The sequence below is a fragment of the Micromesistius poutassou genome (genome assembly GCF_964030765.1).
Source record: "Micromesistius poutassou genome assembly, chromosome: 9".
NCBI classification, from domain to species: domain Eukaryota; kingdom Metazoa; phylum Chordata; class Actinopteri; order Gadiformes; family Gadidae; genus Micromesistius; species Micromesistius poutassou.
The window spans coordinates 4,735,007-4,758,486 of NC_140279.1; the positions used below are offsets into that span (position 1 = coordinate 4,735,007).

General features: G+C 42.6%; 1 protein-coding gene across 1 annotated transcript in view; it reads right to left on the reverse strand.

The window, feature by feature from the left end:
• LOC311353497 (uncharacterized protein) overlaps positions 1-23,480 on the reverse strand; it is a 78,249-nt gene that overhangs the window by 53,884 nt on the left and 885 nt on the right. Inside the window, exons 2-7 of the mRNA XM_084473410.1 lie at positions 22,475-22,548; positions 21,014-21,082; positions 20,491-20,614; positions 13,058-13,199; positions 9,835-9,900; positions 2,244-2,367 (exon numbers count right to left, since the gene is read on the reverse strand). Coding sequence (XP_084329536.1) covers positions 2,244-2,367; positions 9,835-9,900; positions 13,058-13,199; positions 20,491-20,590 — 432 coding nt within the window. The 5' untranslated portion in view covers positions 20,591-20,614; positions 21,014-21,082; positions 22,475-22,548. The remainder of the gene's footprint in view (positions 1-2,243; positions 2,368-9,834; positions 9,901-13,057; positions 13,200-20,490; positions 20,615-21,013; positions 21,083-22,474; positions 22,549-23,480) is intronic.

Sequence of the window (23,480 nt, forward strand, 5' to 3'; positions counted from 1 at the left end):
GCTTCCTGTTGGGGCTTGCTCCTCATAAACAGCAGGGAGCTGACGGGAAAGGGAATAAAGGACTGAACGCAGGAATACTGCTGACTCACACCGGAGCCCGGTGAGGGGGTCATTGTGCATGTGGACAGAGAGAGAGAGAGCAAGAGCGAGAGCGAGAGAGAGAGACAGAGAGAGAGAGAGAGAGAGAGATTGTTGTGATGCAGGACACTTTGACACATTGACTACATTACTTGCCTTGTACTAAGAATTTCCTTGCCCAGAACGCCCCTGTGTTGTACTTTACATTTGACAAATAAACAGTTAGACAATTTCACACAAGATTCTTTTGATAAAATAACAATATGCAGTTGTATCGCAACAGTTTCATTTTCAATGCCATCTTTCTCCCAAAGAGTGATAGCCTACTTTTAGATATCAAACAAGAAAACAACCACTAATAACGAAATAACGTCTCCCAAACATGGATGATTCAAAGAGTGCACACCCACTTATCATAATCTCCCCCTGCCATTCGCAACACTATATGCACTTGGATTAAAAAGTGAAACTCCATTTTAATTGGATCCTCTAAATATATAGGATAGTTCAGTGAAAGGACAGCCCATAAGCTCATCCTCCCTAGGCCGTATGACGTTGAGGGGTCAATCCATTTGTCCTTTTCACCCTCAAATTCTTAAAATAAGAATTCTCTGATGGTAGGTGCGATTTGTTAGCATGATTTTTTTCTTTTTTTGTGGCGTTTATTCGTTACGTACCTGATGTACAAGGACCTTAAGGCAGTACACAATTTTAACGACAATAACAAAGTAAAATCTGTCCTGATATATTAAGGATTATATTACTGCTCATCACTTAACAATCCTTCAAGCCTCCTGACCTCTACTGACAAATGTGAAATTCCCTTGTAGACTCTGTGCAGATTAACTTACAGGGTTTCAATAATTGTAGTACAGCAAAATACTAAAGAACACGGTTTTCATGGAGAGGTACACCTGAAATTGACGCCAACATTGGCCCTGCATGGTGCTGCCAATACCATTAGTCCTTTAGTTGAATGTGTGGGTTACTGCACCCAGAAACCATTAAACCATGAGCTGTTCTGTTCAAAGAAGAAACCAAACCCCAGCACATCTTCAGTTCATTAGTTTGCATTAGATGACTCCATCTATAAGTTCAACACATGCCACTGCTTGCATAACTTCTCATTTGCTCCCATCGTGGCCCAGTCAACTGGCTAGATACAGAAAGTGTGAGACATAGGCTGAAATAACAGAGAGAGAGAGAGAGAGAGAGAGATAGAAAGAATGTGTGTGTGTGTGTGTGTGTCTGTGTGTTTTGGAGGAGGGGTGGGGTCTGTGACCCCTCAAGGCCAGCATGCAGGACATGATCATGGGAATATTATGAGGCTTGTTTATGATGGAACAAGTTGGTCTGCCATGTGTCTGCCCACAAGGGACAGATGGTGTTTTTCTATGGGAGAGACAGAGACAGACTGACAGACAGAGAGAGATAGATGGGGAGCGTGGGAGGGGAGTTTTGATATGGCGGGTTCTCAATTTGTTCTCAGAGGTCTAGAAAAGGTAATAAAATAGTGGATGTTGTTCACCCCTCCTCTTTCTCTCCCTTTATTTCCCCCCCCCCCCCCCCCCCTTTCCTTATTTATCAATTTCCCTGCCCATTTTCAATATGCACAAACTCCCTCCTGCCTCATCTCTCCCCCCCCGCCCATCGTATTCCCCTGGCCTCACCCCGGTGCCATTTTAATAAGTCTTTTTATATTACATTTCTAAAAGGTGTTCAGTGTTATTTGCATTCAAATACAGTTATGGTGCTGCGTCAATCACCAGGCACAGGTTTAATACTGTTGTTAGGAGAGGCAGTTTGTCTCCTTATCTCACTGTCCTCTACGCATGAATACGCACACACACACACACACACACACACACACACACACACACACACACACACACACACACACACACACACACACACACACACACACGTGTATGCAAACACACAATCAGACACACACACACACTCATGCACACACACACACACACACACACACACGTGTATGCACACACACACACGCACACACAGGTTCTCTGTTGTACAGACTATCATTTGCATTTCAGTCCGATGGAACCCCCATTATTTTGACACAAACATGACACGATATGTGTATCACGATTAGAATATGAAAAGCCATCAAAGCAACAAAGATGAGACGTAGTTGTGGTTACCGTGACGATGAGCAGCAGTCCTTTGAACAGGGTGAGCAGGGAGGTGATTGGCTGTATTATTAGCTGAGCCAATAGGATGGAGAGAGTCAGGATCCAGGTGAAGAGTGGGATCACATAGATGTGGCTGTGGGAAATGTGCATCAACCCCCACACACACACACAGACACACACGCACACACACACACACACACACACACACACACACACACACACACACACACAAATGTTTAAACACAAACGTTGGATATTCACAGAACATTGATTGTCAAGCCTTTTCATGGATATCACACATCATCCTGTTGATTTAATAGAATCAAAAGGTCAATGACATGTCAAAGTATAATAACAGAAAACAAGTAAATGCTAATGTATTCCTCCCCAACAAAAGTGTACTTTCCTCCTAGTTACTGCATCCTAACCAACACAGTGTACCATATGCAGTCCTGCGCTCCACTGATTGGAACAATTGGACAATCAGTCATTTAAATAAATGAACAAGCAGGTGGTCAAATAGCGCGGAAATAAGAACCAGCCAGCCGTGTGAGGCGAATCCCAGCCAGACAGTGAGACAGCCAGAGACAACCAATTATAGTACAACCATTCTCAATGACCAGAGAGACAGAGCGAGGGAGAGAGAGAGAGGGAGGGAGAGCGATGGAACCCAAGAGGGAGAAAGAGAGAAAGAGTGACAGTCCTCCACCGTTAAATTCGCAATTCATAGCTATTCTAGTAGTCCGCCCATCTCTCAATTTATTCCCCTCCATCTACATTTCTCTTTCTCCCTCCATAATACAGCTGCTCAAGAACTTTGAAGAAAAGTTATAATCCACACTTTGTATACTGTAAGTGCACTACACAACTTACACCACACACACGCACGCAAAACAGAACAGTGCACATAAAGACAATGTAGCTGAGGGATTGTTCCAGAAGTGTGGGGCACATCGGGGTGCGATTGCATCTGTTGTAAATCATTGATGATATGCAGCTCAGAGCATCTCTATTTTTAACTTTGACATGGGAAAATGGTGCAATGAGAACATTGAGAATGCACTGTGATGGCCAGTGTGTGGTGAGCATCCCCCAGGTGGGGGCTACACAGTGGTAGTGGACGAGGTGTGATCCCCCCCCCCCCCACATACACATACACATACACACACCCACACACACACAAAGACACAGACACACAGAGAGAGACACACGCACACACAAACACACACAAACGCACACACACACACACAGATACTAACACACACACACACACACCCACACAAGGAAAGACACACACACACACACACACACACACACACACACAGACAGTAACACACACACACACACACACACACTCACTATCTAAAGCGCTTTGAGTGCCTTGGAAAGAGCAATATAAATGCAATGAGTTATTATTATTATGACATTACAAAAATGTCCTTGCAAAGTTGGTGGCGGGAGGTTGGGTGGGGGGGTGGGGGGGTGGGGGGGGGTGGGGGGGTGGTGCGTGTGCAGGACGTTACCGATAGTGCAGTGCCACATTGCAGGGAGAGGTTTCGACTGGGTGCGTGCGTGTGGTCTATTGACAAGACGTCTACTGCAGCACGGGGACTTAGAGAGGTCGGCTCCGGCACAGAGACCCTGCGGCAAATCAACCTATTGATCGTCTGCCCCCCCCCCACCCCCCTCTGGGCCGTGAGGGATGCAGAGGGGGGGGGCGGGTAGAAGGTGTTTTATCCGCACCGCGCTCTGACCAACGTTTCTCACTTCAGAAAGCCCCCTCCACAGCACACTCCTCCCTCCCGCTCTCCTTCCCTCCCTCTCACCGTCATCCCCTCTCCTTAGTTTAATGAATCGGCCAGGCGTGCAGGCGATGGAGCAGTTAGACCTACCTCCTACTCACAGGCGTGCAAGCGCACGCACACACACACACACACACAGGTGCACAAAGGCACAGACACACACACACAGGCATGCACACACACGCACACACACACACACACAGACATCCACACACACACGTGCGCACACTCCCACCATTTCCTCCACAGAGAATCTGAATAACATTATTGTGGGGTTAAGCGCTTACTGGGGCATGACAAAATAAATTAGCTCAGTTAGCTGATAAAAGGTAATTACAGAAAGGCATGAGAGATGAGAAGGAATAGGAGGAGGAGGAGGAGGTGCAAGAGAGGAGGAGGAGGTGTGAGAGTATAAGAAAGTGAGAGATTGCCTTTTAAAGAGGCGCATGTTTTGTCACGGTTCCATCTACCCGCCCTGTCTAAACGGCTTGACTCCACCAACCCGACAATAGTTGTCTTTTTTTTGAGGGGGGGGGGGGGGGGGGGGCGGGGGGTTGAGGGGATTTGAATGATGCTTAAAGACTGAGTGAAATAACATTCTTAGTTCAGTGACACAATGCAATCACAAGTAGACCAGGACATTAGGGCGTGATTAAACGCAGGGTCGATCAGGCAGCGATGTGTATTGATCCGTCATGAGTTGATTTGTGACATGATCGAGAGTGCTTAGGGCTTAGAGACCACCCAGCAGTGATATATATATATCAGTAGTGCATGGAATGTGCACACCAAAACATGTGTGGCACAATCACGCCTTCATTTCCCTTTAAATGAGCTGTCAAGTATAGAATGTAATTTCCTCTTTCCCGGCTGGGGTTATAGGAAGTGACAGCACCAAGCAATGGTTCAACTTAATTGGGTCCATTTTTGATTCTTCATTTCGTTTTGAGCAATAAATTCCCAAATGTATGATTCCCTTTTTATTTGACAGCACCATTTATTTTTCTGTCCGAGGGCGCAGCTCATGATGTTTGTGTGATTTCATTGAAATGAATGCTTCATCTTTCAGTATGCAGGTCTTGCATTCTTTACTGCCCAAACCAAAGGTCATGGGGTCAGGCAACACATCCAGAGTTGCCATATGGACCGAAACTCAGACCAGAGAGATGCCACGCACCTGCCCTCTTAAGAATTATTTTCAAGGTAAAAGCGAACTCTGTGAAGAGCATTCCGCAGTGAATGTGATGGCTCAAAGCATCCGACTTCAGTTGTTTCCTGAAGTCGGGTGCCCTGTGCAGCCTCCTGGCTATGCCGTTCGCCCATTCTTTTAGTCTCTCCTCATAACTCTGTAGAGACGGAGCAGGTGTGCCCACTTCACAGGAACTCATTCATGTGCAGGCACTCTCCAGACCTGAGAACGAGGAGAACCCATCTCATTTCTTATTCAGAAAAAAAGTAATCTGAATATTCTGTTATATCTTATATGTTTTGAATTAAATTGTTCGACACCAGATCTTTGTGTGGGCCAGCACTCAAAAGAAGATGATCTCAGTAATTCCTTAATCCCAGAAGGAGTGCTGCACTGCGGACTCCTGCAAGCTGATAGCAACCATTTATGCAACAACAGTGTCTCCTCTAACATTTTCCCCAGCAGTGGGGCTGAGGTGTGTGTGAGAACTATGTTGATGTGCATTTTTTTTGCATTAATGTTAGCGCAAATAGAGTCTGCCATTCCACCCTCTGGGTTTCATTATGCTGTTTCTTTTGTTTAAATCAATAACATTTGGAGGCTACTTTATATTATTAACTTTGTCTATTTATGCTTCATATATTTAGTCCAAATCCATTCATGAGCTAATACCACCGACAGTATCAATCTGTGTTTGTGTTCTTCTATAGCACAAAATCAAATCTATTGCTTATAAACCCTTTTGCTGTCAGTATTTCTCAGGTGACTAAAAAAAAATATATATATATATATGAGTGTTATGTCGCTTCTAGAAGTGGCTTTCTGCCACTGGGTGATGCATGAGGGTGATGCATGAGGAGGAAACCCTGAGCTATAAATGTCTATATATATATAGCTCAGGGTTTATATATATATATATATATATATATATATTAGTGGTGGGCCGTTATCGGCGTTAACGTGCTGCGTTAACGCAAGACTCTTATCGGGCGATAAAAAAAATATCGCCGTTAATCTATTCTCAAAGTTGAACTAACCAGAAGCTGAGTGTTTAATAAAATATACTGTCCATAATCGCGCCATATGCTGGAGACAATGTAGCAATGATAATAGAAACAACTTGGATGAGCGATGACACGTTTTGGGTTGATCGTGACATCAGAGCGTCAAAATAATTGGTGTTGTTGTTGTTGTAATAATCCAAATCTTCCTCTGAGCTGCCCGCCTTGGTACGGCGGTAGGCGGACGCGTACCAGCCGTCTGCCGTCAATGCCACCGCCACCGCCACCCCGGCTGCCGCTGCTTCCGCGACGCGCACCGGAGACGAGCGTCCCGTGGACCTGTAGCGAGAGCGCGTCCCGGCGCCGTTATATTTTCCCGCGTTTGAGTTTGTGATGCATTTTGGAAACAGGAGATGAGCCCCTGGTCTAATGCGCCACCTGGCTTGAGAAACCCGATAATTCCAAGATTAATCTAGATTAATCTAGATTTTAAAAATTAATCTATGCCCACCACTAATATATATATATATATATATATATATATATATATATATACACATACACACAAACCGTCTATATGGTCAGAATCTATCCCTGTTGATCCTTGCCAATGGCTGGACTATGTTCAAGTGCACATTAATATACACCGTTCAGGGACTACGTACGTTCATATACACTGTGCAGTGCATGGACTACGTACGTTCATATACACTGAGCAGTGCACAGACTACGTACGTTCATATACACTGTGCAGTGCACGGACTACGTACGTTCATATACACTGTGCAGTGCACGGACTACGTACGTTCATATACACTGTGCAGTGCATGGACTACGTACGTTCATATACACTGAGCAGTGCACAGACTACGTACGTTCATATACACTGTGCAGTGCACGGACTACGTACTGTGACAACCCGGCCCCAACACCACGGCCCAGACGACCAAGAGGAGTCGTGGTGGACGCGGTGTACCACTCCTTCCCAACAGAGGGAGCCAGGAGGAGCTCCCGCCAATCAAGGGAAATGTGGGACACCCGAGGAGCCGGGAGGAAGCACTCATTCGGGGCTCTTCCCTGAGTCACACACGAGGAGAACCCAGACGACGTGGGTGAGGAGAATCCACTCAACGGAGCAAGCCTATGGATGCCGCCATAGTAGTTTTTTGTTATAGTTAGTAAGAGTTCCTTTTTTTTGTTTAATTAAAAGTGCCGTGTTGGCTTTTGCACTTATCCAGACTCTTGGGCTGTTTTTGGACGGGGCAGTGCTCTCTAGCCAAGCCGGGTTGCCACAGTACATTCATATACACTGTGCAGTGAGTGGACTACATACATTCATATACACTGTGCAGTGCATGGACTACGTACATTCATATACAACGTTCAGTGCAGGGATTACGTACCGTCACTCATCCCATGCAACGTAAGAGCAGCAGAAGGAGCTTGAAGGGCCTTGCTAAATGAGTTCAGACTAATATTGTCAAGGGCAGGGGGCATTGATGGATGGCTCCCCTGCTTAATTGATTGCTCAATGGTCCTTGATGTAAATGAGTTATTTTGTGTGTGTGTGTGTGCATGCGTGTGTGCGGGTGCTTTGCATGTTTACACACAATTCCGGTGAAAATACAGATCTTTATGAATGATCTTTGTTTGTCTCACTTTGATGCCAGGGGCTTTATGAAAGTCTTTCTAGAGTGGAATGCTTGAAAAGGGAACTCATTCAATATTTAGCATTGGACTATTATGTTGTTAAATGAAATGATACATACATTTGAATGTTTATGATGATGAGGGTACTCATAATCAGGCAGACACGTTTAGTTGCAAATAGCTATCCTGTAGTGAGCTCCTTAGAAAAAAGGAGGAAAAATGGGACAAACAAAACAAGCAGAAAAATTAATAAATCTGTCAGATATACACTTCATGTGTAAAAGGCTACAAAACCATGAGGCAGTGAGAACAGCAGGGGGAGATACTGATGTTTCTGAATGTGGTGCAGATTCAGGGTGTGTGTGTGTGTGTGTGTGTGTGTGTGTGTGTGTGTGTGTGTGTGTGTGTGCGTGTGCGTGGGTGTGTGTGTGTCACTTTTCACTGAAACACAAGCACTACTACTGGATCAGACACAACTGCCCAAAACATCAGAGAGTATATCACAGGCGCACAAAAACTAACACTCGCACAAAATATGAAATCACATAGTTGTGAAGGCAAATATAACATAAGGGTTCCTCAGATCCTTTCTGTTAATGTTTACAACCGAAAGCTTACAGTTTTTTTTCTCCTGCTTACAATTTGCTCTTCTACATGCAAATTCATTAATTAAATTTTGGAGTGGGCTTCATTGCTGTCTCTCTTCATTGCTGGATCAGACACAACTGCCCAAAACATCAGGGAGTATATCACAGGCGCACAAAAACTAACACTCGCACAAAATATGAAATCACATAGTTGTGAAGGCAAATATAACATAAGGGTTCCTCAGATCCTTTCTGTTAATGTTTACAACCGAAAGCTTAGTTTTTTTTCTCCTGCTTACAATTTGCTCTTCTACATGCAAATTCATTAATTAAATTTTGGAGTGGACTTCATTGCTGTCTCACTCATCTATTAAACTAAAGTATAGAGAGGCCCTTTCCCACAGTGGGCCTATAGTGAGTGTTAAATATATATACGAGTACAAAATTGTTACATACATTTTTAAGATGGGAGACACGGGAGCATCAGTCAATTTGGAAAACAAAAACGAAATATTTTCAAACTTAAAGGGAGGTTTAGGTGGTGCCAACTCTGTGCACCGGAGAGTCAAAAGTATGAATGTTTTCATTCGGACCAATCAGCTAACCAACTGAACTGAATTGAACAATGAGCTCCACCCTTTTGAGCCATAGTCATGTCTGTTGTTAAACTGAAAGGATGCATGAAGACTCAGGGGATGCGTTCTGATTCTGACCCTCTAGGACTTCAGCAGCTCTACACCCAGCAGATGGCTTGCTTGCTGATGGGGGCTGGTCTGAGTGAGCGTGGTGAGTTGCATGCTGGGACATGGGGCTGCATGTCCCATGGGCTGCTCAATGCTACAGTTTAGTACACATGCACTCAACTCGCAAGTTCCAATTGTAATGACCCTTATGAGAACGGCAATTGTTATGACCCCTACAGGACCAGCTCAAACCAATGAGACATAACCTAAACAGGATTGTCAAAAAGAAGAAAAGGTTACATTTAGAACTGCTTACAGCTGACCTATCCGAACACAAGGAGCAGCATGTTGCCAAACAGAAGAGGGTGAGAAACCACTGGATCAACCACACTGTGAGCGTAAGGACCCATAGTCTCTCATAAAGACTTACCAAACAAAGCAGCGACGCCAAAACAAAAGCCTTTAGCCCACAGCAGGCAGAAAGACTTGAGAATTATTTAAATAAAAACTAGATAGATATTTAATATATGTTCACAGGTCAGGGTGATCAGTGGCGGACAGGCTACACACAGTGGAGAGAAGGGCTGCAGGAGGGTGGCAGGGAACAGCTTTATACCTCATATTGAGCTGTACATGCAACTCACGTGCCCAGACTGTAAGCATATTAAGCATATTAGCACAAACTCACCTGACGTTGAATAGAGCAGCATAGGCTTCACTGCCTGCCAGGACGTAGCTGATTCCGACAGAGATACTGGATCGAGAAAGACAGAGAGAGAGAGAGAGAGAGAGAGAGAGAGAGAGAGAGAGAGAGAGAAAAATTACGAGGATAGTAGATATTTGAGAGACATTCTCAGTTAGTCAGCCTTTTCATCTCAGTAATTAGATCCTGATCTGTTTGTCACAACGATGTTGGGTGAAAACTTGAGGCCGCTACGCACAGCCCCCCAGCTCCAGACAGCCAGACTCATTCAGGGCTAAAACAGCTTTTCTTCTCAAAAACAAATTCCTTAATTGGCCTTGGTCTACGGCGGGTCTCAAACGTTATGTTTAATACTTTATGAAGTTGTCAACTGAAGGGTTGACAGCACCTCCCTATGAGAGTTAACCGGTGCTTACTGTGTGTATTCTGAGGGGGCTAGAACCCTAGTACTCATGCAAACACATATTCGAGTTCTTCCCTAGCCTTGCGAGGCCATTCGCAAAGTCTTCAGCCTCCCTCTTGTGTAACCTCGAGATAGTAGTCTGGAACAGCCTGACATCAGCTCGACCCCTGACAAAATTAAATCAGCCAATCAGCGAACCCGAGCGAGAGATGAATATGATGAAGCAAATGCAGTGCCGTTCTGGAGATTTTAGGTTTTTACTTACTTCAATGAAAGTGCTCGGTGGATAGCTATATGAAAGCAATATGATAATGTTTGCTCATGGTGTTTACTTTGGAAATAAGGCACTTCATTGTAAATCAGCAGGATCCTACCCGACCCGCCTCAAAGTAACGTCAACCGCCGACCGCCCAGCGACAAACAATGGCGACAAGTGCAAAATACAGCTGCACAGGGCTGTGATTCAGGGACAACAAGAATGGCAGTTTTCTTTGTCGTGCTTGTGACTATCACACTCATAGTAAGCAGAAAAAAAGAATGTATCGTGAACTCCTTGTCAAACATCTTTGAATCCTTAATGCGTTTGAAGTAATTTAACTGTCATTTGATTTGTTAACGTAGAACATATGTGTGTGCTAGCAAGGGCCTGTAAGGCAATATCCTCCACATAAACAAGTGTCTCTACCTCCCCTGCTCCAGTGGCTGGTTGAAAGCCGCTCCTCTCTAGAAGCTGGGCCCATATTACAGCTCCTCTCGGGACTCGAGGGCTCTCTGATGGAGAGACTCCTGGAAGTCTTCACTCACTCCAAAACACACTGTGTACTGTGTGTGCTATATTTAGTGGGCGAGAGAGCTGGGGCAGCTATAGTGGCTGGCTGCAGAAAAGAGAGCGGGGCACGTCTGATTTATTTTGAACTTAGAGGACACTTTGCAATAAACCTTCAGTATCAGACAATATAAACTTTAGCTATCAGGCAGAGACAGACTTCTCCAAAATACTGCTTGGTTAATGTTTTTCTTTGTTTTTAGGATTTCAAACCCAAGTCCCAAGATACATTACGAATAACAAACATCTAAGCTCTAAAGGTTTGACCTTGCAATGACGATGTAATAATTTTAATGAGGTTAACAACATCTACACCTACTACTCTACTAACCCTAAAAAATAAAATCTTGGCTCAACATAATAAACTTAATACATGTACACATGATATTGAGGACCTGGTGAACTAGATAGAAAAAATGTTAGTTCATGCCCAGCCTGCATCATGTATTTGCTAATGTGCCGACTTAAAGAGGTTTGTGAATGTGTGTGTGTGTGTGTGTGTGTGTACGTCAGCAGTGCCATGTCAAGGTGTGTGTTTGTAGATTGAGGGGAACACAAGGGTAAAAGCTGCAGGTCATGGTTCAATGTTTTTGTGTGTGAGAGAAACAGCGTGTGTGTGCGTGTGTGTGTGTGTGTATGTGTGTGTGTGTGTGTGTGTGTGTGTGTGTGTGTGTGTGTGTGTGTGTGTGTGTGTGTGTGTGTGTGTGTGTGTGTGTTTGTGTGTGTGTGTGTTTAAGAGGATGGGGGGTGGGGGGGTGTTGAGGCTTGGCATTGATCGAGGGCTAAGCTTCCTTGGAACACAATGAAGGAGCTATCGATTGGTCAGGTGTTACAGAGCTACTTGTGTTCCGATAACAAGACCCTCCGTCAGCCCCTGTACAGCCCCACACACACACACAAATACATACTCACAGACACCCATATGTATTTAGACAAAAAGTTAAAAAATACCCTCAGAGATATTACAGGGCTTTGGTCTATACAACTGTACATAATCTAGACAAGCCCAACCCCCCCCCCCCCACACACACACACACACACACACACAATTCTCTATCTATCCATCCAATAAATATCATATTTACTTTTCAAACAAAGTGATGGACTTTAGGCACCTTTGCTGATATGTTGTCTAATTAACTACAGTCTTCAATACGATGGATTGAGATTCTCGGGTCCTAAATCCTTAATTCCATTGTATTGATGATTGCAATTACAATACAACGACAAGGTGATTGGCTTTGACTTAGGCCCCACACAAACACGAGGACAACATGTAAACATTCAATATATAACACAAATAGTGAACTGTATACATGTTGCTGTTATGCACGTTCAATTACATAGTTGACTTTTGTATGCATGTGCATACAATGGATAAGTATGTGGGTAAGTGTGTAAGCAAGAAAATAGATAATTATACAATTAGTGTTTTCATAATTACCCGCCCACCAATAATTGTCCACTGTGTTAATCAAGCGTTCTAATTCATCTGTGTCCCAATTTGCATTTGGTATGTGACACACACACACACACACACACACACACACACATATATGTATCTCTGCACTGCATAGCCATACACATCTGACTGGGATAAAGACATATTATAGAAACATTAGTAGATACATTATAAGTGTGTTGTTCAACAATTACACAGCCCTAAGTCTTACTGACATATCTGAATTACCTACACTCAACTAATAGGGAAACAAGGTTTTTACACTTTCACTCAATTCTTGTGAATAAAATGTTGTTAAATTAATTGGTTTTGTAAACAGAGAATACATATTCGAACCACTCTGTGAGGCAAATAGGCCGGACTCAACAAATAGAAATGTATTAATCATCGATGAAACCGATACGTTCTCATGACTGAATTCAACACAACACATTAAAACTCAATACAATTCAATAAAAGGCACTAACTTTAAGTGTATTATCCCAAAATCCTCTTAAATGCCAGGGGAGTGACTTACAATTGAAAGAGGATGATGCAGTCAAAGGCATGGCTCATGGGCCTGCTGAGGAAGAGGCGGCCCAGGAGATGGAGATTGGGCTGTAAGCTCTGACCTTGGCTCTGGACATCCACCTCTGCATCGGGCGTGAGTAGGCCTGTGTCTGACACACAGAGAAGCACACCATGGGTACACAAGCACGGCAGAAAGGCAGCGAGCTAGTAGGGAAAGGGAAAAGGGTGGAACATAAACATACATAATAACATTATAACCTATTTAACATTGCGACGCAAAGTTGGGAGCTGGAATCCAGACAGTTGGTGGTAGTAGTACCTGATTATACCATGCCTTTGAACCACAGAGGATCTGATTCATCTCCCCTGCTCGTGCAACATGTCTGGTTTGTTGCTGCGGTGCCAAACACTAAATGCAAATGCAACATATTATTTAAAAGTCGGCAGAAACGAACAAAACAACATTACCAAGCTATTTCACGGCAAAAAAAAAGTATATTTAAAGTTTAAAGTATAGAGACACAGGGGTGAAAGGGGAAGGTTTCTTGTTAGCCAAGAGGTCTCCGGGGAGCGCTCTGGATCCACTTAATTAGAAAGTCTTCGTCCACAACCCACAGCTTCGTTAGCCATTTTAGCTTAGCGTCGGCGCTCAGGAGGAAAAGAGATTATTGGGATGGCAGCCAACGGCTTGATACTTATTGATATACAGTACGGAGGAGCATTTTAACTTCCTCATTTGGACCAATCCCCGGGTACGAAAAATGCTAAGCATGTGCAAGTCAACTTCAAAGCAAATGCTTGTAATTGAGTGAAAATGCCTCGTAGTTCAAAGGAGAAGGATTCAAAGGGACAAAAAAGATGGGAGAATGAGCCACTCTCTCTTAGTGATAAGAAGCCAAACAGGATGGCTGTGTGAATGTAGACTCTCGAATGGATGGATGGGTTTTTAATGGAGAAAATGTTTTATTTGTATAGAAATGTGTAGGGATACAGCCACTATCTGTTCTGTTCTCTCTCTCGAAAGCGAAAAAATGATGGTATTCATTTTCAATTAACAAGGGTTGCAGTGAGGACAATGAAACAAACTCCCAGCACAGCCTGCAGACCCTAGGTAAAGGACATAACACCAGTGGTGCACCAGTTTAAAGTTCTGTGTGGGCGGTGCATGCTTCCTGTCACAAGAGCGCTATTTTCTTAAAAAAGACAGTACAACCTTGTATTAAAGAATGCTCATGTGATTCTATAAATCTGTAGTGTTGTGAAACAACTGAATGCAAAATAATGAAGGAACGCTGAAGGAACACTCTTTCCTCAGACGATAACGGTCCCATCAAAATGTATAATCGCTCCATGGCTACTTGTAAGCTCTGTGTCTGACTGGCTCTGTGTGTTGCAGTGTGGCCGGCCTCCAGAGGATGCCATTCCCTAGCCAGGAGAAACGCAGACGAACAACCAGCCCGCTACACACCAGGGGTCTCATGTACAAAGCTTGCTTACGCACAAAAAAGCTGCATAAGCAACTTTTCACGCAAAGGTTCGGCTGTACAAAGACTGACTTGACGTGAGAAAGTGCGGTTCTCCATGCAAACGAAATGCCTGGCTTACAATAATAAATAAATTTTATTTCTAATGCACCTCTCATCAAAGAGATCTCAAAGTGCTACAAGGTTAAAAAGTTAAAAGCAAGGTAAAGAAAACAAAAGCATACTCAATAAAGATTAGCAGCCATAGGCCTTTCTGAATAAAAAGGTTTTCAGGCCTATTTTAGAGTCCAGGTTCTGAATGGCCCTCATCTGGATTGGGAGACTGTTCCATAGGCGTGGTGCGGCCGAGCAGAAAGCTCTGTCTCCCATGGTGGAGAGCCTAGTGCTAGGGATTTGGAGGAGCAGGTTGTTTGTGGATCTGAGAGTGCGGGTAGTGGACTGTAGGGTGATGAGTTCTTGAAGGTAGGTGCGTGTCCATGGATGCATTTATGAGTGAGTAGCAGAATTTTGTAGTTGTTCCGGGATGAGACAGGGAGCCAGTGCAGTGATTGAACGATGGGGGTGATATGCTCGTATTTACGGGCTGTCATTAGGACCCTGGCGGCGCTGTTTTGGATGTATTACATCGCACATCGTACTTACGCACATTTCTGCTGCATGTTGTCAGTTGGCGGCACATAGAGGCAAATCAGTGCAACAACATTAGGCCTACGCGATCACGAGTCATGAATATGTAATATTGCAATATGAGGCTAGTTCAAAGTGAATTTGAAAGTCGGGATGCGTGATCTTAAATGCACTTCAATCATGCGTTATTGTTGTCGAGACACATAATGTGACACTGTTGTTAGGCTAAACTTAAAAAGACCCATAAAACTAAATAGTCAATATTGGAATTAAAATGAAATTAAAAGGAAACGCCTGCATTATTATTTTCAGTGATGGCTTGTTTATTAAACTTATACATATTTTCCGGACCACACATGACATCTGGGCTCTCTTCACGCATTTGTTGTGAAATTCTTGACTGCAATATTATTATGTGAGTGGAGTAAGCACAAGCCATTGTTACTTAAAATCAATCCATCAATGAACCAGTTGGCCAATTTCGAATTATGTACATATTATTGACACCTTAGGTGTATGGGAACAACCTATCGTCAGCATGCATCCAAATAAATGAGAATATAAAAGCATGCGCAAAATGTGGCTATAATCGATTCCCAAGAGCTATCCTCTTGGAACTATGTATTTCTCCTAACGAGGGCACTACTCCAGGCCTATTAATACTAATTAGCATATTAAATGAGGGAGGAGACTGGGCGGAGAGTCGGGCTTGTGCATGTGCGCTCAATTTCACGTTAATTGGGATGTACAAAGAGAATCTGCGTGAAATCGTAAGCAAGGATTGATACATCCAGATTCTTTTGTGCGCAGCAGCTTTCCAGATTTTGGCGTCCACAAAGTCAGAAATCCACGCAAGTCTTAGTACATGAGGCCCCAGGTTGCTGCTTACCTTCTCTCCTGGCCAAACGTCTCTTCCTTTCTCTCCCTGCATCACACCCATATTGTAGTTATCGGTCTACCTTGACCCATTTTTCTCTCCCTCTCTTTGAAGAACTGATGCTAACCGATGGACAGGGGACAGGGATAAACAACAATGGGGTAATGTGCATGTATGTGCAAGAGGAGTTAGAATACTCTGTGGCGGTAGGGTTAACAGCTGATGGTAATCAGTAGAGATAATTAAGTAACAGCGGATGATGATTAGTAGAGCTGATGATAATCAGAAGAGCGATTAAGTGTGTAACAGCTGATGATAATAAGCAGAGCAATTAAGTTAGTAACAGCTGACGATAATCAGTAGAGACACTTAAGTAACAGCTTAAAATCAATGGGGGTTGAGTCTGCCTCCGTAACAACTAATGGTAGTCAGCTGTTACAAGAGGAAAGTAGGTAACTAAATATTCAGGAGAGGGGAGACCAACCAGCTGTGATATGCAGATACAATTCATTTTTAACCTGTTTTTGAGCGGTGCTCTTTGAGTGCCGCTTAAAAACAGTGCCGCTCAATATTAACTATATTAAACATGGCACAAGAACAAGAATGTATGTACTATATGGCGCCACTGGTCCGGGATCTCATGGAAAATAAAAATAAATCAAAGGTCCAGTGTGTAGAATTTAGTAACGTTGTCCGTTCTGGGCTCTTGTAGGAACACCACTGAGGAGGCCTCGCTCTCTCTGTAGCTATAAAGGGCTCATTTCTAACGAAAACACCATTTTAATTTCATGGGATTATAAACTCATTAAATCATACTTATTAATGTTATATTCCATTTCCATGTCTGTTTCGCTAGATGCCCCTAAATTCTGTACACTGCACCTGTAAGTTCAAATAAAGACCCAAAGCTTTGAACGTATACATGATCGTAAAACTAAAAATGATTGTACATTGCGCAGTTTAAATGAAATTGCACTAGTTTCATGCTTGTGCTATTCTAGAGCAAGCAAAGAAAAATACACACACGATTCTGGATGACGGATCGCCATAAAAGCAAAACATATCACATTATTCCCAACCTCTAAACTCCTCTGGTGACCCAGGAGCCATGCCTTTGATTGCATCATCCGCTTTCCATTGTAGCTTACTCCTCTGGCATTTGAAAGGCTTTTGGAAAATTCTGGAATTCTTGATAACAACAAAACCTCTCTGCGCCCAAACTCATCAGAACTGTGCACACATCAACTTAGTGCACCTCACTTCAGTACTGCTGTCAGGCAAAATCCTAGGGGAAACACTGGAGAGGATCAACAGACTGATCCGTATCTGGGTTGATAACAAGACAGAATCAAATCTAGAACATATCTACACAAATAATATGTGCCAGCTATCATAAATAGTCAATAGCAGGACCTTGACAGGTTTCACATTTCTACCAATTTGATACTGGCAGTATCAGAGAAGCATATTCTTTAATCTATTAAAACGGTACACTCTATTATATTCTCTTGTATGGCTATTGATATGGAAAAAATGTGTATGTCAGTGATCATCCAACATTTTATTGCTCTTAAAATGATTTCAGCTCAATCTTGTTTTCCATTTTCAGAAAGTATTTCTTAAACACTGAGATGTGTCCATAGTTCTTAACTGTGTTAGCTTGGCTCAGCTCAGCCTTATCCATCTGTTTCATTACAAACATGAAAACTGCCATTTCTAAAGGGACTTAGTGCAATGTATACACCATAAAACTCTTCTGTATTTTATTCCCCATTCACACCTGATGGCGTTAATCGTTATATTATGACTCATATACAGATGATCTTACTCATTGCTAAACTGACTAGGTCTAATTGCAACTGTGTAGTTTTTATGTACAATTTTAGTCAGATCATTTCCTAATCCCCCCTCCCAATTATATCATAATTACACTGTATTATATTTAAAATAAGTATTCCTTTGTCACATTATCTTTGAATAAAAACGTAACATAACACAACATAACATCAAGTGTTGGTAAAAAGCCTCAGTAAACATGCACAGACGCCAAATTGCTCAAGGGAAGCAAATTACTCTGATCCAACATCAGATAACATGTTCTGTGATGGCCTTGTGTGAAGCTTTACTGGTTAGAGTAATGCAATGCATGTACATGTATGTTTATGTCTTCAGGTTATTATGTTTGCCTTCAGTTTAAATCCAATTTATTTTTTCCCTCATATTCATAACTATCATTCCCTCTTATCCTTTCAGAAAAAAAAAATATCTTTTGTAATCACAACAGTCTCTCATATGCTGGTTCCTCTTCATTGCCGGCACACTATTACACGCCTCCTGTTGACTGTATATGTGCGTCTTCAGATTGATTGGAGGGGTTCACGTTGCCGATTTCCCCCACCCACACACACACACACACACACACACACACACACACAGGGGATTATCCGCAAGATGCGATGCGCGCAACGTTCTCAATCTTGATGGTTCTCAGATTACTGATGAATGTCACCTCCTACACCCATCCTGTGATTTGCCAATAAAAAGTTGAGCGGTGGATGGTCACACGCTGGTATAAACTCACCAGTCTCACTCTCATGAAAACATGTTGAGTATGGAAGGGAGGAGTGAGGTACATAAAAACATAAATAGACCAAAGCAGGCGACATATTAATTTGTTAGGCTGTATGGGTAATGGAAGCTGACATTCATGGCTCATATAGCCTACGTATGAATCATGATTTACCCGATTTACCTATCCCCATTACATATTTTTTCTTTGAACCACGTTCGTCTTGGAATTTCTCAATAAACAAATAAGAGTGATGCGTTCTGGTTCAAAACCCCCAGACTGAAGTGGAAGGCCATGTCTTGTTGCCAGGGAGACAGCTTTTATTAAAATGGACTAGCTGTTTTTAAGAGGTGGATTGATGGAAGGACAGAAGGAGAGAAGGACAGCAAAGCAAAGAACAACACACTGAATTATAAGACCTTTTGGACTAGGCAGGAGGAAACCTGCAAAAAATAAGATAACACCATTTTACGAAGGTGCCAATTTCAAGATGGGGAGACATATACAACAGCATGTTGTAACTATTCATTTAGACAGACTAAGGGAGAGGGGACACAAAATGAATAGCAATAACTTAATTAAGGTAAGGTATGTGCCATTAGTGTGTGCTGCCATTTCAGCAAATAAAGTGAACACACAGGGATAGAAGAAGAATCAAAAAAAATTTGTAGAGGCACATAAATAGACTGAAAGCACTAAGCCAGGGCACCACCTCCTGTCAAAAATGCTTTTATAGAACTAGCATCAGTGATAGGTAACACCACAGCAAAAATAAGCTTATCAGCTTTCTCCTAATCCAGCAAAGAGAGAGTCCAACCTTGAAGCAAACTGTTCTTACTGACTTGAGCGTTTTTTTTGTATTAGCTTTGGGCTGCCAGTGCTGACTTAGATATAAAAAAAAAAGAAAAGAAAAAGAAATCAAGTGCCTGTGAGCCCCTGTGTTGTCCCACTGTACCGGTGTGACAGGACTTCAGAGTGTTCTCCTCACTCACAGCCCATAGAGCTCTGAGAGTGTTGTGAACACTGCGATTAGCAAAGCCCTCTGCTAAGGCGTTGGAACATGAGATGCCTTTTCTGCCATGCTAGGAGCATAAGTCAATGAAGAACATGGCCCATGGAGGTGCCCACTCATGCCTATTTATTGATATATTTAGAAATATTTATTATGTTAAAATTTAAATGTGCCCTCATAAATCCACGACTTTGTAATGATAACAAATTAGGTTAATCAAATAAGGGAAAACAGTGAAAAAAGAAAAACTGAAATATGAATAACATCATATTCTAGACAAATGTCAGGGTTGCAAATAAGCTTGTGACAAGTAGCAAGACAGCTGCTTAGCAATTTCCAAAGTTAAGTTTTTAGTTGTTTTTTTGTTTTTCAGTCACAAGCACATTTGTTCTACTAAGTAAAGACATAGCACGGCCAACTGCCACATCAAGGCTCTCAAAATAGACTATCCAAATAAAACTAGTTGATTGTAAGTTAGTTTTGACCGTTTTTTTGCATGCAATAATAAAATATATTCAGGCGTTATATTTTATTGAAACTTTCTTGGCAAATTTAACTTATTTTAGTATCCCAGGTAATTGAACATTATCTTTCTTGAAATGATAAGACAGAAGCATAGAAGGTATACCATAGGCATTGGTTTAACCTGTGTGTCTATGTTGCTTGCCTTTTGTCCTGTTCAATTTTGATATGTTTTTAACACATCAAAGTGTTCTGCAATTCATTGCTGCAAGATGTTTTCCTGCAAAGCAGCCAAAACACCTACCAGAGGGTATGCAGTGTTGTTCGGTGCAAAAGTGCTCTCACACAACCCCAAGGGGCACACCACATGTTTTTCCCCCATTCAAACTAACAAAAAATAGAAAGGTACCTGCACTCTCCCCTTCATCTTCATCCCCCACCTCCTCCTCCTCCTCTTCTATGTGAGCTGCTCTTGCAGGCACCACCTCCCCTTCCTCCACCTGTTCCATTATAATCTGCTCAGTGGAGGCGCCCTGGATGGGGTAGAAGAGGACGGGAGGAGGGCAGAACAATGATTAGACGTGATTTCCTGGGCAGAGAGGGGGTAAAGTTAGAGACTTCAAGAGCTGTCTGAAACCACTTGTTATCGACATTCAGAGCCCTGCGACATTCTCAGATTCCATCAAGAAAATAGCATTCTGGATGGCTTTGTGACTTCGCTCATTATTCACTGTGTGAAGTCACGAGGAGAGCAATCTTTTTCATGCAAGGTAATTAGGCATGACATAGTCGTATAAGGCATTCTTGTGTGGTTGGCTGAGGGCTACCATGGAAACATGAAACCACAATGTGTGAAAGCAGTCACATTAAAACCAGACTAAAGACTCAAACAGCTAGGATGACATTGACATGTAGAAAAGACCAGGGCTTACCTTCAGAGATTCTACCTGCACCACCTGGCATCTTTGAAGCAGCTCCACAAACAGGTAGATCACAAGGCCCTTAATCACAAGGCATAAAGCTATTAATAAATAGTTATTTGAAGACCTTACAGGAATATTACTTCTTAAATGTTTGCACACACCTGTGTTTGATGTGTTAAAAGGAAACCCTGGGAAGCAATCACTTTTTGCCATAATTCAATTGCCATACAATTGCCTATTTTTTGCCATAGCACAAACATCTGCCGTTGGTACTATTGTCTCAATATCGCTTCACTGGTATTGGCAGGAGTGGGATTGTTTTCAGATACAAATCAAACTTTGGCTATACTGTAGTCTACACATTTATAAATATATAGTAGAATAAAGTCGGAGTAAGACTTAAAATTGTTATACAGATTTCATGAAAGTGTTAAGAATATAACATTGACCAGATTGCTGATGCACTGTGAATGCCTTTTTTCTGTAGCATCGCTGTATATGGTTGAGGCAGTCTCGATGTGTGTGTGTGTATGCCAGCACGCCCCGAGTGTGTGTGTGTCTGTGTGTGTGTGTGTGTGTGTGGGGGCCGTGTAATATTCCTTGCATGCTTTTAGACATGGCACTAAATCACTTTTTTTCCGGCAAAGCATGATGAGTAAAGGGGGCCCCACACAAAGAGTAGTCTAGGGGCCCATGACCAGCGTAATCCACCACTGCCGGTCCCTCCTGGCAATTTCCAGGGTTTAAGCTGGTTTTCATGGCGGGTCATTTTAAGAAGCATTGTGGTTAAACTGTTGGCGGGGACAAGACTCGGGGTTGTTTAGATCATCATCTGCGATGCATCAGTCGCCATTATTTCCACTCCCCCTACATCAAACACAAGTTGCGACCACATGTTATGGTTCGGCGGCCACAACCCGCGCATCCGCAAGAGAAAGCATGAACAGAGACGCGCATAGAAATATACGAGAGAGCAGGCCATACATAAACGACTTGAGAACTACTGGACACTGTTAAAGGACAACGTGATTTATTTGACGAGAATTGTAGAACACATCATGTTTTGGGTTCATAGAAGAACAAGGTTGAAGGACAGCCCATTAAAAGGTGCAGTTGAAGCTTGTGCATGAGGGCTATTAGCCCAAGTGACAATGTTGATAGATCCGCCACGGCCTGCCCCTCCTAGCTTTGTGTCGAGGTGTCCCTGAGCAAGACATCTAACCTTAACTGCTTCCGACGAGCTTGCTGTTGCCTTGCATGGTGGACACCGCCAATGGGTGTGTGACAATGTGTGTATGAATGGTTGAAAGGGAGGCCCTAATTGTAAATCATTTTAAGTGGCCACAGGTTGGAAAAACGCTATGTCAATGCAGTCCTTTCACCAGAAAAATGTCAGAGTGACAGGATCTGGCATTGAACAAACACAAACATTTATTTTGATAAAATTGCATGCGACTATGTTAGGAATACCTGGACAAGGAAGCCAATGAGAAAAGTGATGAGGAAAGGCAGCAGTCCAGCATGTGCAATTGTCACTGGCAGACCTGTAAAATATATCAAAGAAGAACATCAAAAAGAGAATCCTACTTCAATCCCAAACTTGTTCACTGTGTTTAAAATATCTTCGAGTCAGTTTGTCACCATCTTTGTCTCTTGCACTTTGGGTCAAACTACGCACACACAGTATTTAATGCCTGGCTCTAAGTTCCTATCAAACTTTATGGCTGAAGATGATTTCAATGAGATTTAAGTGATTGAACAACTATTAACTCGACAGGGCTTACTGGAACAACAGGAAGAAGACGCAGATGAAAAACAGTAGTGAAACGTAATGTCCCATGTAATTTCTATCACAACCACAAAAAAAGAGCACCCCCATCTTAACTACAGTTCATAAAGCACAGTAAAAAAAAGATTATCTGCCTGCCCATATGAAACTACGAGTCTGTCAGACTTTTAATTATGCTCCTGATGCACCAGTGTTTTAAAAGACCGACCGAAACAAATAGGAGGCTGGAGTTCATCTCACCACCTCCTTCCCCACAGTAGGACACTAGGACAGTGTTTATGTATTAGGACCAGTGGTGTTTGTCCCCAGACCGCTTGGCCCTGCGGTCTGATGCTAATCTAATGCTCATTTAGGAATTATAGATCAATAAAACATGCGTTAAAGGTTCAACCGGTGCATCAAACTTCTCATATTACAAATGTATCTCACAATTTTTTTACTATTTTATATTTATATTTATTTATATTTATGACTATTTTATAGTATAGACAGTTTTTTTTTCTTAGGGCAGGGCCTTCTGTGTTTTTCTTTGACAAAGGCAAACAGTGAGAAGGAAAGGCACATATTCACAAAACATATTCTGTCCAAACGCCCCCTTCATATTGGTCCACTGCTTGGCGAGACCAAAACAAAACAAAACAAAAAAAGATGGATGACAGAGGTTGACAATGTTAACCTCCTTGTATC